This window comes from Plecotus auritus (assembly GCF_963455305.1).
Source record: "Plecotus auritus genome assembly, chromosome: 4".
In the NCBI taxonomy this organism is placed as follows: Eukaryota; Metazoa; Chordata; class Mammalia; order Chiroptera; family Vespertilionidae; genus Plecotus; species Plecotus auritus.
Window position 1 is genome coordinate 178154039 of NC_137775.1, and position 15662 is coordinate 178169700.

At 45.9% G+C, this 15662-nt stretch overlaps 1 protein-coding gene across 4 annotated transcripts in view; it reads right to left on the bottom strand.

Moving 5' to 3' along the window:
• RAPGEF5 (Rap guanine nucleotide exchange factor 5) overlaps positions 1–15662 on the bottom strand; it is a 279765-nt gene that overhangs the window by 154880 nt on the left and 109223 nt on the right. For all 4 annotated transcript variants that reach the window (XR_013960501.1, XM_080666447.1, XM_080666445.1 and 1 more), the window contains exons 2-3: positions 3880–3930; positions 2125–2231 (exon numbers count right to left, since the gene is read on the bottom strand). Coding sequence is in view for 3 of the 4 variants with exons in the window: in XM_080666447.1 (XP_080522573.1) it covers positions 2125–2231; positions 3880–3930 (158 nt within the window). In the remaining variant the exon portion in view is untranslated. The remainder of the gene's footprint in view (positions 1–2124; positions 2232–3879; positions 3931–15662) is intronic.

The window sequence follows — 15662 nt, forward strand, 5'->3', positions numbered from 1 at the left end:
CATCCTCCCCTGACTTCTGACCAGGCCCGCAACAAACCAGTTAAAATGCCCAGATGCACAGGATTTAAGGAGCAGTGAGGAGGAAAACAGAGACGGTGGGAAGGGAGCAATCTGAATACGGACAGCCGCTCTTATTCCCGGTGTATGTTCGCCATTGTCCTGAACATAGAAACTGTTCCGAGGACATGCAGACCTCACCACAGTCGCACATTAGGTAGGAACATTGAGATACGGAGGTGACTAGGTACAAGGCCATGTGATTGCCATAACAAAGCATTCTTTTAACAATCTCTGGAGCTGAACATTTGCTATCTCTTAGCTTCCTTCGGTTACATTTTTAGCAATTATTTCATGATAGTGCAGACACAACTCTAGTCTCGAATATAAATGGGGCGATGCTATTCGGAGACCAGCTCTGACAGTAATTCTCGTGTGGTGCATAGGGAACACTTCCCCTTAATTCACTACCAGACACACGAAAATGATCCCTTCTGGGCCACCATATTGGCACTTTGTCTTTATACCCAGAACATGCATCAGTCCTTAGATTCTAAAAGAAGGGAGGTTCTGGGCTGACCACCGGGAATCTGAAATAGCAAAAACACATGCTCTTTCCTCATTCTATTCCCACCAGTATGTTCTAACTTGGATGGATGGTTCTTTCCATGAGGCCAACTAATGTATATCTCGCCATTCTTTTTCAAATCTATATCCATAGAGATCGCATACAGAAACGAAACCCAACAGTGACAGACATTGCACGCAGCCTCATGTGTAGCGAAAATGAATCCCATGAACCCTGCTGGAGAGCTCATTTGGTTAGAGCATCATCCCGATACCCCAAGGTTGTGAGTTCGCTCTCCAGTCAGTGCTCATGCAAGACTCAACCAGTGACTGCATAAATAAGTGGAACAACAAATTTCTTTCTCTCTCTCTCTCTCTAGTCAATAAAAAAAAATTTTAATGAATCCCATTGGCTCACTCACAACTAAACCCAAAGACTTTGTACAGTTCTTGTTTAAAAAAAAAAATCAGACATGTCTAAGTTTAGTTAAAGAAATGACCTTTATCCTGGGAATTTTTCCTACTTTTTTTTGCTGTCATTTATTCTGAGTATTCTTCCTATTCTTTATGGTATTACGATTTCATTTCTATAAGAAAGAATAATGAAAATCAATGATAGTTTTTTTTTTTCCTTTTGTAGTTTTCTTCTGGTATTGTTTGATGTGGTTTAATATCTTTACTTAACATAAAATATGGAAGACTAATAAAAAAGCTTTTGGCCCTAGCCGGTTTGGCTTGGTGGATGGAGCGTCAGCCTGTGGACTGAAGGGTCCCGGGTTCGATACCGGTCAAGGGCACATGCCCGGGTTGCGGGCTCGATCCCCAGTGGTGGGGGGGGGGGCGCATGCAGGAGGCAGCCAATCAATAATTCTCTCTCATCATTGATGTTTCTATCTCTCGCTCCCTCTTCCTTCCTCTCTGAAATCAATAAAAATATATTTAAAAAACTTTTGTGTTTTTTTTTAACCTCCAGAAAATGAAAATATGGGCTCCAAACTTTCCAAGTGACTACTCTCTTGGTCCAGCTGTACTTTAAAGCAGGCCTCTAACCCACCCATTTACTCTAGCGCCTCTGCCCTTATTTACTAGCCAAGGCGGAGAAATGCCATCCCTATGCCAACCTGCCCCTCCCGCTCTTCACAGCACCCAAGGGGATTCTCACTCCCACCTGGCGAGCTGAGCAACGGTTCTCTCAGCCCATGGGCCTGAGAGTCCTCTTCGAGCCTCGATAAGGTCCCTGAAGGGGGCCTATATTTATTGACGTAGCCGTGTAGGACACGCCCAATAAAATTATGCTAAACTATCCCAGCTCAGAGGAAGCAGAGGCTCTCTCAGGAACCCATCCACACCTGGAGATGCCAGACCCCAACTGTCAACAAACACTTCACTAAGTTTAAAGAAGAGACACGTCATCACCAGTGACCCAAAAGGACACTTCACACAAACTGACCAACCCCTCCTGCTCCTGATACAGCCTGTCTCTGTGATCAAGCTTAAGATTTTCACACTTTTTTTTTTCATAAGGAGAGTTTCTGACAAGATGTTAGAAAACTGTGTTACCTGTAAAATCCCTTGAGGTTCGCTCTGTCCTTGATCAGATCAGCTGCCTGGACGATAATGATATTCCTCAGTGCTCTTCCTGCACAAGAAGAATTCTCCCCATAAATCTAAGTGGAAAAAACAAACATTCCCTGTAACTGTAGAACCATCATGCCATAATTTGTGGGCATACTATATATAAAAAAAAAAATGATGACCAAATCCATAAGCTGAAGACACTTATGCAGCTACAAACACAGCTACCTACTTTATTTTACTTTTGCTGTTGGTTCATTTATGCTATAAAGCTCTAACAGCTATTTTCCATATGCTAAACGGCTTTAACTATAATTACAAATAATATATTTTACCTAAGTTTTTAGTGTGAAATACCCACTGTTTTTATTACTAAAAACATGGTGTTTCTATCAATAGGGCAAATCAAAGGCTGTTTTTATTATGCATGAAGTCTGCCATATTGATAACGCATCCATGTAAAGGACTCAGGAGATGGGAAACTAATTTTTCCCTGTCTCGTGGACATCTTGCACCACAACAATTTGAGAGCAGGCTGTTGTCTGCTCTGCGTTTAAGGGTCACTCCACTGCAGAGTTCATAGTTAATTCTAAGAATCATGGTTTCCTCTACTTCGCAATTCCAGCGAGCAGATAAAAAAACTTTTCAATCTTCTAATTTGCCCAGATGAGTCTCTGGTTCTTAAAGGATGAAGGGACATTCCTTAGATCCAGAAAGGCTTATGTCCTTTAATACATCTCCTTCCCCCACAGTTGCCCCTCTCCCCCGAGTGCATTGTGCTGCCCTAATGAAGGAGCCGAGTGACAATGAACTGTCTTCATAAGTAAAGGCTGATGAGAATTTGTATACACAGGGGGTAGGTATTCATATCTGTTCCCTTGTTTCTTGGAGAACTCTTTCTGCACCTACAAAATTTTGCCTCTATGAAATATATATCTTCACTCGAAGCAAACAAATGGATAATATGTTGATTATAACTTAACATGGAATGATTCAACCCCATCCTTACACTTTTTAATTTTCCTGTTATCACCTCCTAAACACAACCCTATGAGAAAGTGAGGACAAAAAATGACTTCCTTTTAACACGTTAAAACTTAAGAAGAACATGAACAAGTCAGATGACAGAAACTATTACCCTAAGAGAGGTGTAAGTCAGCTGACACTTGACTGGTCCTGATGTGGTACCAGGATGCAGTCCCTCAGTCATTCAGGAAAATGTTTAATGATGCTGGGGACATAATCATGGAAAAAGGCCAAAAAGGTCTCTGTCCTCACAAAGCTCCCAGGTTCCTGTTGTTTTAAAAACGCAACTCTTTGACAACATGATAGATGCTCTCATCTTTTCTCACCAATTAGCATATGGTGATATTCTGCTATTAGATAAATGTAAGTATGAATAATCCCCTTGCCAGTTTTCAGTGTTAAATATACACTATTTTTTAATACAGTGTTTCTTTACAGGAAATTGAACATGTTTATATTATGTATTAAACTCTGCCATATTGATAATGCATTCATGCAAAGGACGTGGAAGATGGGGAAATCTTTTTTCCTATCTAGTGAACATCTTGAATTCTGACCCAGTTATCAGGACATCCCATCTGACTCTGGCTGTGTCACCCGGTGAAGGAGACGGCATGGTCAGGAGCACAGAGGACAGCTGTAACTAGAGAATTCTACATCAGGGTCTGCGGACCACTGTTTCATAAAACACAGTAAGAGAGAAAAGAATCATACCTGGGAAGAAGTGTGCTCAAGGTATGGATTGGAAATTCTTCTCTGGAGAGTCTATTTTAAAAGAAAAAGGGGAAAAAATCAGAACCAAGTAGAAATCATTGTACCGTAAGGGCACACGATACGCAGCAGTGGAAGGCCCAGGAGTTGTCCCTGCCAACCCTCCCCTACACAATGTCTCTAAACCGCCCCCTCAACTGACAGTGGGGCTCCATTGCTTATGTGCATCTGTCCACACACCCCCAGCCTGCCCTTCGGGGTCCACCACAGTCTGCCGCCAACCGGCAACTAGTAGTCTCTTTCCACCTCACTACCTGGGTTCTTTTTTTGTTTGTTTGTTAACCCATTGATTTTTAGAGAGAGTGGAAGGGAGGGAGGGAGACAGAGAGAGAGAAACATTGATGTGAGAGACACATCGATTTGGTTGCCTTCTGCATGCACCCTGACCAGGGCCAGGGATTAAGCCCGCAACCCAGGTATGGGCCCTGGGCCGGAATCGAACCCGGGACCCTTTAGTCCACAGGCCAACACTCTATCCACTGAGCCAAACCGGCTAGGGCGCTACTGGGTTCTTTATTCTTCAAGATGTACTCATCAGAAGAACCTGCCACTCCAATACCTCCGCACATGCCCTTCTCCACAGCAGAAAGCCCTCAGTCTCCCCTGACACTTTCCTGCATCCCACCAGACTCCCAAGTCCAGGTTTGTGCAGTCGCCTCCGAGGCGAAGCTCCTCCCACCCACCCGGTCCACCAGGGTTTGTCCTCTCTGGAACTCTTTGGTTTTTGATTGTTCACATGCCAGCTCCTGGGCTCCATACTGTGGGCTGTCTTGCTGGGAGTGCATGTGCCCCATCTAATCCATTCACTCCTGGGGAGAGTGCTGGCTGTTTCCACAGCTTCGCTTTCACGGCACCCAGCTCAGCAATCTTCATTTCTCCATCCAGTTATTTGTAGATATTCGTATCTCTACATCCACTCGGGAACGCAGGAGCTAATTTTTCCCACCGAACAATCCAGGAGGCAGCACCGTCACCCACGTGTGCTTAAGCACAATGGGAAATTGTCATTTCCCACTGTAGGAAAAAGAACAGCGGAACTAACATCTACTGAGCCTCCAACCTATGTTTGAAAAGCTCCTTACTCCTCTATGCCTAGTCTTGCTGTCTTTTCAGATCCCATGGTTTTTAGTCTACCGCCTCCACTTCTTAGAATTTGCTCAATTTACAAACCATATCCTGCCAATCATCGCTTTCTGGCATCTGAAGTTTCTACCAAAATGTAATGTAAGACAGAATTCCCCTGCCGCCTCTTCCCGCTCCACACGCCTCCCACACTACTTAGCTTCTAATTAAACTAAAATAGACATATAGACGCTTTACCCAAAAATGCCAATGGGTACACCCTGCTGAAGACTTGCAGTGGCTTCAAAGAACATGACGTTTATAAGGTAGAGAGGCCATTTTGAATCCCCATGTACTAAAAGAAAACATCCACCTCCCCCTTTCGCTCTAGTCTTACCCACTCCCAACTGTCTCTTCCGGGGGCTTCTGTCATCCAGTCTTGGTAATGTATTCACTTACTGAAATACTGAACAATTTAAAATTTGCATATGCACCAGATTTATAATTTGATGATGAATCATCCTGGTAAGTGATTTCCCTCTTCAACAGAACGACTTTTAAAAATCAATATAGCAGGCCAGACCTGACACTCTTTATTACGCATCTATTTGCCTGGATCAGCTCAGAAAAGCAAATACTTCCTATGATCTAGTTAAAAAGAAAGCGTTTAGGGAGAAACAAGCTCCAAAGAGCCAGGCAGGGGCACTTCCACAAAGGAAAGCAGCCTGCTTCCTTTCTCGCTGCTGCCCACCTAGACCTGCCTGTCTCAGCCCTAGCCTTACACTCCCAGCCCCACTCCCAGCAGCACCCCCCCTGGATGGCTTGTCTGAAAGGATTGGTAAGGTGAGTAAATAAAGCAACAGGATTCTTCCCTGCTGACTAGATAACAGGGTTAGATAAGCTGCTGGCCCACAGGGAACCCACAAGAGCAGCACCAGAACTGCCTTTTACAGGACATAGTACCTACACCTGCTGTCAGACACTCCCCGAAGCCCTCTCTTAACGGGGGCCCTGGGGAGCTTGGCTTCATCAGTGCCCCTGGTCGGCCGCTCTGGAACTCCGCTGAGCTGGGGGAGCTGCAGAACTTTATGCAGAACTCCACAAAGTCCTGATTTCTTACATTTAAAATAACTACATAACTACGCTCTCTTTTTCAGTTGTTGCAAAAATAGCAGGTGCCGAAGACTTAACGGAAGAAGCGCGTGGAGGGGCAGTCCATCCGTTACCTCATTTTTAATAGGATTGGGAAAGGATTGCTGCATCATTTCAACAGAGGACCAGCTCACAGGAACCCGAGGCTCCCTGCTCCAAATCACCTCACAGCGTGCTCTGTCAGCATCTACCTGGCAGCATTACAAGAACCCTCTTGACAGTGCACCCCTCTCCCTTTCAACATGCCTCCACCGTCACACCTCAGAAACACAATGCCCAGAGAAGATAACGATTCCCCCTTATTTCCAATGTCCTGGAATTACTTATATTAGATGCCGTGAGTCTTTCATGGAAGACATACGCACACCATAGAGAGAAGACTGCTAACAGTACAAATAAAATTAGACTGTAATTCAAATTTATTTCTTCTCCTTTCCATTTTAATAAACCATGAAAAAGGATTTCCTAGATGATCCTAGGCAAACTGCATATTTTAAACAGGTATTAGAAAATTACAACCCTTTAATATTCGCTTCCAGAAAAAAAAATAATGGTATAACTCAAAAGGATAATTGATTAGCAATCATATATTACCTTCACAGTTTGTTTGTTTTTTTGGAGTCAGGTGTCCACTAAAGCTAAACTATAATAGTCTGAGGATGGGTGTGAACCAAGCATGAAATTCATTCCAGTCACTAAAGGTATCTTGATAAACTATATGATAGACTTAAGGCACATTTCTTATCAGCTCTTAAAGGTCATCTTAATACCCTCCTTGGATTGAGTTAAAGTACTGATGCTACTGAGGGGAGAGAGAAATGGAAGGAGAAAGGAGAAAGGCCGAATCGCTTCCATCACCACAGCAGTGGGGCCCGCTCTAGTACAAACAGGCACCAACAAGAACCACCAAGTGTACTAATAACTTGAGAATTCAGTTCATGACACAACTTTCTATCCCCTTCGGCCACTGTCCTTTTGCCATTCTCGGCGACCAAGTACGTGGTAAGGTAGAGTAAGTACACTTGGATTTCTTACAATCCTATGAAGCCAGAAAGCTGCATAAGTACCCGGAGGGCCCCTGCAGTAAGAGATTATGGACTAAGACAATAAAAGTTGTGATCTGGTAGGCGGTCCGGTGGAGTGCTAAGATGGTGGGTCCTTTTTAAGCCACAGGATACACTTACCTCTCAATCAAAGCGTGGTCAAGGTTAAAAGGACAGAATCCCAGCCACCATGTTGGCTTGAGAATTACATGGTCATCACAAGTGAAGCACAACGTAAACTGGAGACATGAGCCAACGGGTGACATGGAAGGGCAGGGCAGGTCACCACGACTCCCTTCCTGCAAGCTCTGGTCACCATTCAGGCCCACCACCGTTCCCCCAAGGAACCAGCTCCCAGCAGCCAGTCACAGCCCCAAAGGCCACTGGTCAGAATGTCTTCTCACATAGCCTGGCCACCCAAAGTCCATGATGTTCTTGAAAGCACTTTTTTCCGTGGCTCTAAGTTGTGTGGAATGAAAGGGAAGGTCGCAGAAGCGCTTACTGAGCACTCCCCTGGTCTTGAGCACTTTCCCATAACAGTCACTGTACCCACCGATTCATATTTTTACAGACAAGAGGCCGGAGGGTGAGAGAAAGTAAGGCGTTTACTTAGGGGCCCCGAGCTGGGAAGTGACAGAGCCAGGACTGAGGCAAAAGGGACGGTTCCAAAGCCACCACTCTCCTGTAACAGGCTGCATGTCGTGAAACAGTAACAACGGCCCGGCCCGGGTGGCTCACGGGGTTGTCCGGTGCACCCACCGAAAGATGCGGGTCTGAGTCCCAGTCAGGGCACTTAGGGAAGGCAACCGATCAATGTTCTCTCTAAAATCAATAAGCATATCCTCGTGTGAGGATTAAAAAAAATTTTTTTAAGTAAGAAGTGGTTAAAAATAATAATAAATAATTAAATGAATTATTGAGTTCCTAGTATGTGCCAGAAGTTGTGCTAAATGTTTTACATGCAACGTATCACTTAATCCTTCAAAAACGATGAGGTAGGTGCCATTATTAATCCCTTTTTGCAGATGACAAAACTAGACTTAAAGAGGCTAAGAAATCCGCTCGAGTTTGCAACTCAAGTCTATCTTTAGTTTCTGCCCCATATATGTGTCTTCTAACTTAGGATGTGGTGATTTAAGAGGAACGTGAGAAACGAGTACATTTAACTGCCTGAGGATGTCACAAGTAGCATCCACTAGATCTGGCTTATGAATTAGGACCACCTAGGACACTAAAAACAAGCCAACAGACAAAACGAAACAGATGCTCAGGCCTCACCTCAGGCCACAGAACTAGAACCTCTAGCAGTACCTGCTGCTTTACGCCACTCTCCCCAGGCAATTCTAACCCAGGTTTGAGAAAAACGGTCAAAACCAGTGGATGAAATGGGCCATTTGAACCTCTCGTCATCCACCACAGCCAAGAGGCTTGGAGCATTCTCCCAACATCGCCTTGATCACACTCCCGGCTGAGTTCACAGCACAGCAGAGGAATCAGCCATTTGACCACTAACGCCGAGCTTCTACGTCTGGCTGGTGCGGAACAAAGAGCCAGCGTTTCACCGCGTTGCACCTGTCCGTGTGGTCTGTGTTTTTACATACCCCAGCCCAGACAGCCCTGAGCCACGATGCCTTCACGTCTGCAGAGCAGCACAGCACCCTCACCCCGCCCCCCCTAAAAGGGCATTCCCTTCCAATGGCCTCCACAGCGTTCGGCTTCATTTTTACTGCCCATTGTTAAAGGACTCTTCTAGTATAAACACGTTTGCCCACTGAAAAGCTAAAGTAAAAAAAAAAACAACAACAACAAAGAGGGTTCTAGGAATACCTGCAAGTCTTTCACAATCTCGCCTGCCTAGGGACATAAATCAGCAAGAACCTGCAGCTTCTTGGAAATATGGACACAACAGGTACAACAGAAACAAACCCAAAGGCGCCATCAACTTGTTTTCGTTCCTTCCTTGGGAAAATGCCTTTCTTCTCACTGTTTTTAAAAAGCGAGAAAAGAGTGTTGCCTAACAGGGTGGCCTTCCTCGGTGAATGCAATCACATAAAAGCTTTTAGATGCAGGAATCAAGCCCTAAAGATGTGGCTCAACAGTCAAATTGCCAAGCTTGCTTATCTCCGCCTTTCACTGGAATCCTGACTCGTATTAACACCAGCCCACCAGTCAGACCCGGACTCCCCGATGAGCCCTTCCCACAGCAGCCAACTCGAGGAAACTCTCACTCACCAAATCTGGGACAATGTGAGCAGCAAAACAATTAAAGAACTACATTATAACTCAGAGACTAAATATCCATGAGTACTTACGGGGAGAATAATTGAATAAACAAATGTGGTGGGTTTTTTTTGAGGGGGGAAGCTCTTCCTTATGCAGTAACTCTATGACTAAACTCAATAAAAAGAAGAAAACAGAGGTCCCCATTCAGCACGCACCACAGTGCTAAATGTGGCAGACAAGAATCATCAGCAGACGCCATAATGTGTGGGAAAGTATACTTGAGATACAGGATATGGATACAGCCCAGTGAGATACATGGTGTCTCCCCAGAAGATAGGAATGAGCACAGAGGAAAAAAAGATAACTTTTCAGCAGACATCACCTTACTGTGACAAAAGTTATTATCAATCCTGAGACAAGCTGACATCACTTGCCTGCTATTGATATGATCCCCTGATAAAAGACACGTCTATGGCATTTTTATCAAAATGCATACCTGAATTTAACGAGAAAACATCAGACCATTCCACACTGAAGGTCATTCTTCTATATAACTAGACTGCACGCTGCAAAAATAGTCAAGGTTATGAAAGAACAAAACCAAACAAACAAAAATAAAAGCCCAAACAACACGGAGGGGCGACCTCACACTGAGAGAGACCAAAGGAAACTGACAAAGGAAGGCAGTGACCCTCGACCGGGACGAGGACCCCAGTGGGGCAACTGGCGAAACGTGACCGAGTTCTTGCATTTGAGTGTTGACGCTGGTTTTCATAGCTGTACGGTGGTTATAAGGGGACCCTCTTTGTCATGTGTGTACAATGTTTTAAGTCCAGAATTATTTCAAAATGAAACGTCAAACAAACAAGTAATGGCCTCTTTCCTCCCCGCAAATAAATTCTCGAAAAAGCCCCCACAACATTCAAATATTGTTTCCGAAGACAGCACCTCCCTCCTGGGGGGACGCTGCCCGGCCTTCCGCATGTTATTATCTGAGGCTGCACATCCGGGTGACCCTACGTGCTTCCTGCCCTCTCAGGCCTCCAGCATCTTCACACAAACAGATTGATCTTCCCAGGACACTTCCTCACATATCACCTATTTTTTTCCCTTCTTTTGGTTAATCCTCACCAGAGGATATTTTTTTTCCTTTGATTTTTAGAGACAGTGGGAGGGACAGGGAGAGACAGAGAGAGAGAAACATCGATGTGCGGGAGATACATCAGCTGGTTGCCTCCCGCACATGCCCCGACCTGGGCCAGGGATGGAATCTGCAGCCGAGGCACGTGCCTTTGACCGGAATCGAACCCGGGACTCTTTATTCCACAGGCCAAAGCTCTAACCACTGGGCACCCGGCTAGGACTCCTCTTGTTTTTAAGAAGTAAAATAGTTATTTAAAAACAAACGCAGCCAGGCCGAGTGGCTCAGTTGGTTGAGTGTCGTCCCATACACCAAAAAGTTTGCCAGTTCAATTCCCAGTCAGGGCATACACCTGAACACCTGGGTTTCGGGTTCGATCCTGTTTGGGAGCGTATATGGAAGGCAACCAATCAATGTTTCTCTCACACATTGATAACTCTCTCTCCTTCTCTCTCATCAATAAAAATATCCACGGGTGAGAATTTTAAAAGATTATTAAAAACAAACACGGTTGCCCTAGCTCAGTGGTCGGCAAACTGCGGCTCTGTTGACTAATGAGTTTGCCAACCACTGAGTCCTAGACTCTCGATTCCAATAATTACAGGCTGTTGTTGTTCCTTGTGATTAAGCCCCTATCCCAGTGGTCGGCAAACTCATTAGTCAACAGAGCGGCAAACTCATTAGTCAACAGAGTTTGCCGACCACTGCCCTAGCTGGTTTGGCTCAGTGGATTGAGTGTCGGCCTGAGAACTGAAGAGTCCCGGGTTCAATTCCAGTCAAGGGCACATGCCCGGGTTGTGGGCTCAATCCCCAATAGAGGGCATGCAGGGGGCAGCCAATCAATGATTCTCATCGTTGATGTTTCTCTCCCTCTCCCTTTCTCTCTGAAATTAATAAAAATTAAACACACACACACACACACACACACACACACACACACACACCACCACCACCATGGTTTACTTTTCCTGAGTGCTCACTGACAATGTTCCAAGTCTTTACCAGAGCTGTCCATGCCCTGCTGTCCACGTAACCCCTGCTGCCCTTCCCTCCTGCACACTCTGCCGGGCGCGTAGGGTAACCCGGATGTGCAGCCTCAGATAATAACATGTGGAAGGCCGGGCAGCGTTCCCCCAGGAGGGAGGTGCTGTCTTTGGAAACAATATCTGAATGCTGTGGGGGCTTTCTCGAGAACGTATTTGGGAGGCAGGTTGTCATGTTTACTATGCAAACCGTGTCATTCTCGCCCCAGCACTTGCCATGACCTCCACTCCCTGCATTAGTCCACATCTCCACACCCTGCTCTCCCTTCAGCTCATGTGAATGCTGCAAGCAGCTCACCCAAGCCCTAAGACTCCCATGGTTTATCTCTTCCCCAAAGGCTCTAACACTTGTTTGCCACCAAAACAGAAAATCTCCGGGCTCCATTACACCTCTTCTCAGCCTCGGAAACCCCCAGGGGGCCTCATACCTTCTGCGAATCTAGGACCTTCTACAGCGTGTGGCAGGGCTGACCTTTCTCCCAGGGTCGCACTGCCTGATGAGTCTCAGGCCACGTGGGAAACATGATGCTTCCGCCTGGAAATCTATGACACTCTTTGCCACCTCTGCCATGCCACTGCCACCACCGTGCCTTTCACTTCTCAACTCGGTCTTACGTGGTCACCTATGGAGGGAGTGTCTATAGTGAGCCTCCACAGCTTTTAGGAAACTGCGACTTTAAGAGAAACTAAATATAATCCATATGATTTCACTTTGACGTGGAATCCAAAGAACAGTATAAATCAGGGGTGGGGAGCTTTTTTTCTGCCAAGGGCCGTTTGGATATTTACAACTTCACCTGTGGGCCTGTGAGGGCAAGGCCAGGGGAGCTCGGGCAGCATTCTCTCACCCCGGGTTCCTCCTGGTCGGTCGGAAGAGACCATAGGATTTTGGAGAAAGAAAACCGTCCTCCCGGCAACCTTCCCAGGAGTGTGTTTTGGACAGAGGTCCTTCTGTTCACCCCCAAGCCCGTGAGGTAGTTCCCACTTCCCATCCCTGGGAGTCTGGAAGGGCTCACTCAGAACAGCAAGCGTCTTGGGACCATGATCTGTTCCCAAGTGGGTACACCATTTCTATGGTCTTCAGCCGAAGGCAGCACCCTCTCTAATTCCAGGTACAGTCAATTCTCATATAAACAAACGTCTTACCTGGACACTGCCAAGTGGGAATCCTGGCATTCGCTCCTAATTTATACTGTCTTTTCGTTATTACTCCTTACCTTCCTTAGTGCTCCAAAACCTTTTAGTTCATAATTTGTTTTAGGGTGTGAGAGGATGAGTATTAACCTTAGCGGTCTGCAGTACCCCACGTACAACTTAGGAAATTCATGACACTTGCAACGCCAGGGTTATGACACAGACCCTTCACGATGAACAGTAACCCTTACAGCAGGGCAGGGACCCATGTGCAGATGCTCAGTGTCATGGAAGGCCACGCTTCCAGCTCTCCCGGATCCAGCTAACGCCGGCGGGGGCTCTGTTACTGTCTACCTGTGCAATTCCAGTTTGAAAAATCGTTCTCTTGATGGAGATTAGAACAGTGTCCTCTCACTGGTCCATATCTTCCCATCTGCCACAAGAAGGAGGCCGAGGCCCTCTTGTTTTCTCATTCTGATCACACACAAAACTGTCAGCTTCCCTGGCCTTCACTTGTTTCGCGAGCTACAGGCTTGTGAAACTTACTTTATTCTAAGGGGTCACATAGCCCCCTTCCTCTCGTACTTGTCTTTTTAAAATCAAAGATTTTAAATTGAAAGCTCACTTTATAGCCACGTGAGTTTCTTTCATTTCCGTCTACATTTCTAATATATTCTAAGAGTAATACTATAGCATCAGAATCTCATTCACATCTTGTTCGCCTTTCCCCTTACTGTTTCCAGAGATGGCACCCTATCACTTCTCTTAATTTACTGAGACCAGATTCCACAAAGTGCAGGGTTCAAACGGGGCCACTTCCTCCCCAGGCCCCGCCCTAGACGGGGCAGAGCCTAACCAGTATCATGCAGCATTGACGCTGGCCGCTGCGCGCTTCTACTCCCCAGGGCCTTGACATGGACTTCGGTTTCCTTCTGCCTCACTGAATCCCCTTCCTTCTAACCTTCCCACCAAATGATTTCTTCTCACCTGTCTGGACAGCCTTTCTTTTCTCTAATAAATCATCACAGACAGGCTGTTTCCCGCCTCCCCACCCCCACCTTTCTACCCTGGCACTGCTACAATCCCAGCAAACAGAACCAGTGACCCCTTCAGCCAGAGCAAGAAACGAAGCGCACGCCCACAGGTCACCATAGCAGCCGTCAGATGCTCTGGAATGCAGGGGATCTCTGGTTTCCCTCTGGAAATTCCCCTTTCACCATAGCAGCTGTCAATCAGTCCTCCTGCTCACCGGGGGCCTCCCAGGAGAGGCTTCTGGAATGCTACTAAAACCACCTGGCAGACAGCACCCTCCTCAGCTAATCTCAGTGCTGGGAACAGTGACCTACACCCTTCCTCCTAGAGTGGTCCATGGAGCAGCTGGGCCTCCCAGAGGTCCCTGCTGACCACCACCATTCCAGCTCCATCCAACTCCGCCCCTCCCACATCCTCATCCAGGTACATGACGAAATATTATGCAGCCATTACAAATATTTTAAAGATCTTGTAACACGTGGAAATATTTTGGTGAAAGTGGCAGGGGGTGGGGAGTTAAGTAAAACGGAAGAGGCAGTGCGAAATCAACTCAAACAAGTAGAAAGGAATATACTAGTATTCCCAAGTGTTAAGAACAATGGTCTCTGTGTGATCAGCTACTGGTAGATTTTTGGTTCTTTCCAAACTTCCAGCTTTTCTATATTAAGTGTATTACTTTTATAACCAGAAAAAAATCGACCTTAAAAGCAAGATACCCCACTCATACCACTACCCTCCACCTCCAAGCCTAAAAGGACAGGCGAAGTTACACAGATGAAAAGGGCACCTCTTCATACTTACAGGGTTAAGAACATGTCTATGGTCAGAAAGAGATTCAAACTTCAGTTATCTCTAATGTAGGTGTGTTTATGGGTGGGGGAGAGTAAGATAAACCTGTAGGTGGAGAGCCAAGAAGACAGGACAGTTAAGATTCTACGCCTTCCTCCTTTCTGCTCAGTGGAGTCCATTTAGCCACTCGCAGCCTGCCCTGAAGAGACATGAACACGGGGAGAGCACGGAGGTCAAGTGGAAGGAGCTTCCCGGACAGATGAAGGAAGAGTGAAGACAAGGAGAGACTACAGTGGGGAAATTTCAAACAGCACAGCAAGAAGGGATGGGCCAGTCCTTCCATTTCAAAATGCCCTTGTGACCTATATATGGGATATAAATTGGGCTCTGCCCAAAGTTCCTATTCTATTAACACCAGTGCTCAGAGTGTCTTGCTTTGTGGCCAAAATGCTGAATGGTTTAGGACCACTTTCTCTGGCCATTAACCTCTGAATACTCAGAGCTAACAGCATCCAAAGAAAACAATTGAGGAAGTAAATACCGCAAAGTCAAATATCAATAATGTGGGGATTCCAAGTGTTTGAATGTAATTGTCTGCACACAGCCAAGTCAGATATCAGCTTCCAAGGAAGAATGAGAGATACACAATGGATTATGCGGCAGCTACACTTAACATGTGACAGGAAGGCACACAGTCAATGTACTTTCTAGTAACATCTAAACTCCCTCTCTGCCCCAGAATAGAGGCACTGCATTCACTTCTCTTGGATATGAAAATTGCTCATTGATTTTTTTATTAATCATGATCTTCACATATAGGACACTGGCTTCATCAGAGCCATAAGCAAGAGTTTACACTTCGATCCCAGCCTCATGGGCTTCATTGTCCATGACTTTTTTCCCTGAATCCCAGTGGCAACTCTCCAGTTCTGTACAAGAAAATGTTGTCAGCATTCAGACCTCCCCACGCAGACAGGGACAAAGTTCTCAAGCTGTGGGAGGAAAGGGGGTTTTCAAGAGCCTTTAAACCCGGCCAGTGTGGCTCAGCGGTTGAGTGTCAACCCAGGAATCAAGAGGTCACTGGTTCAATTCCCAGTCAGGACAGCT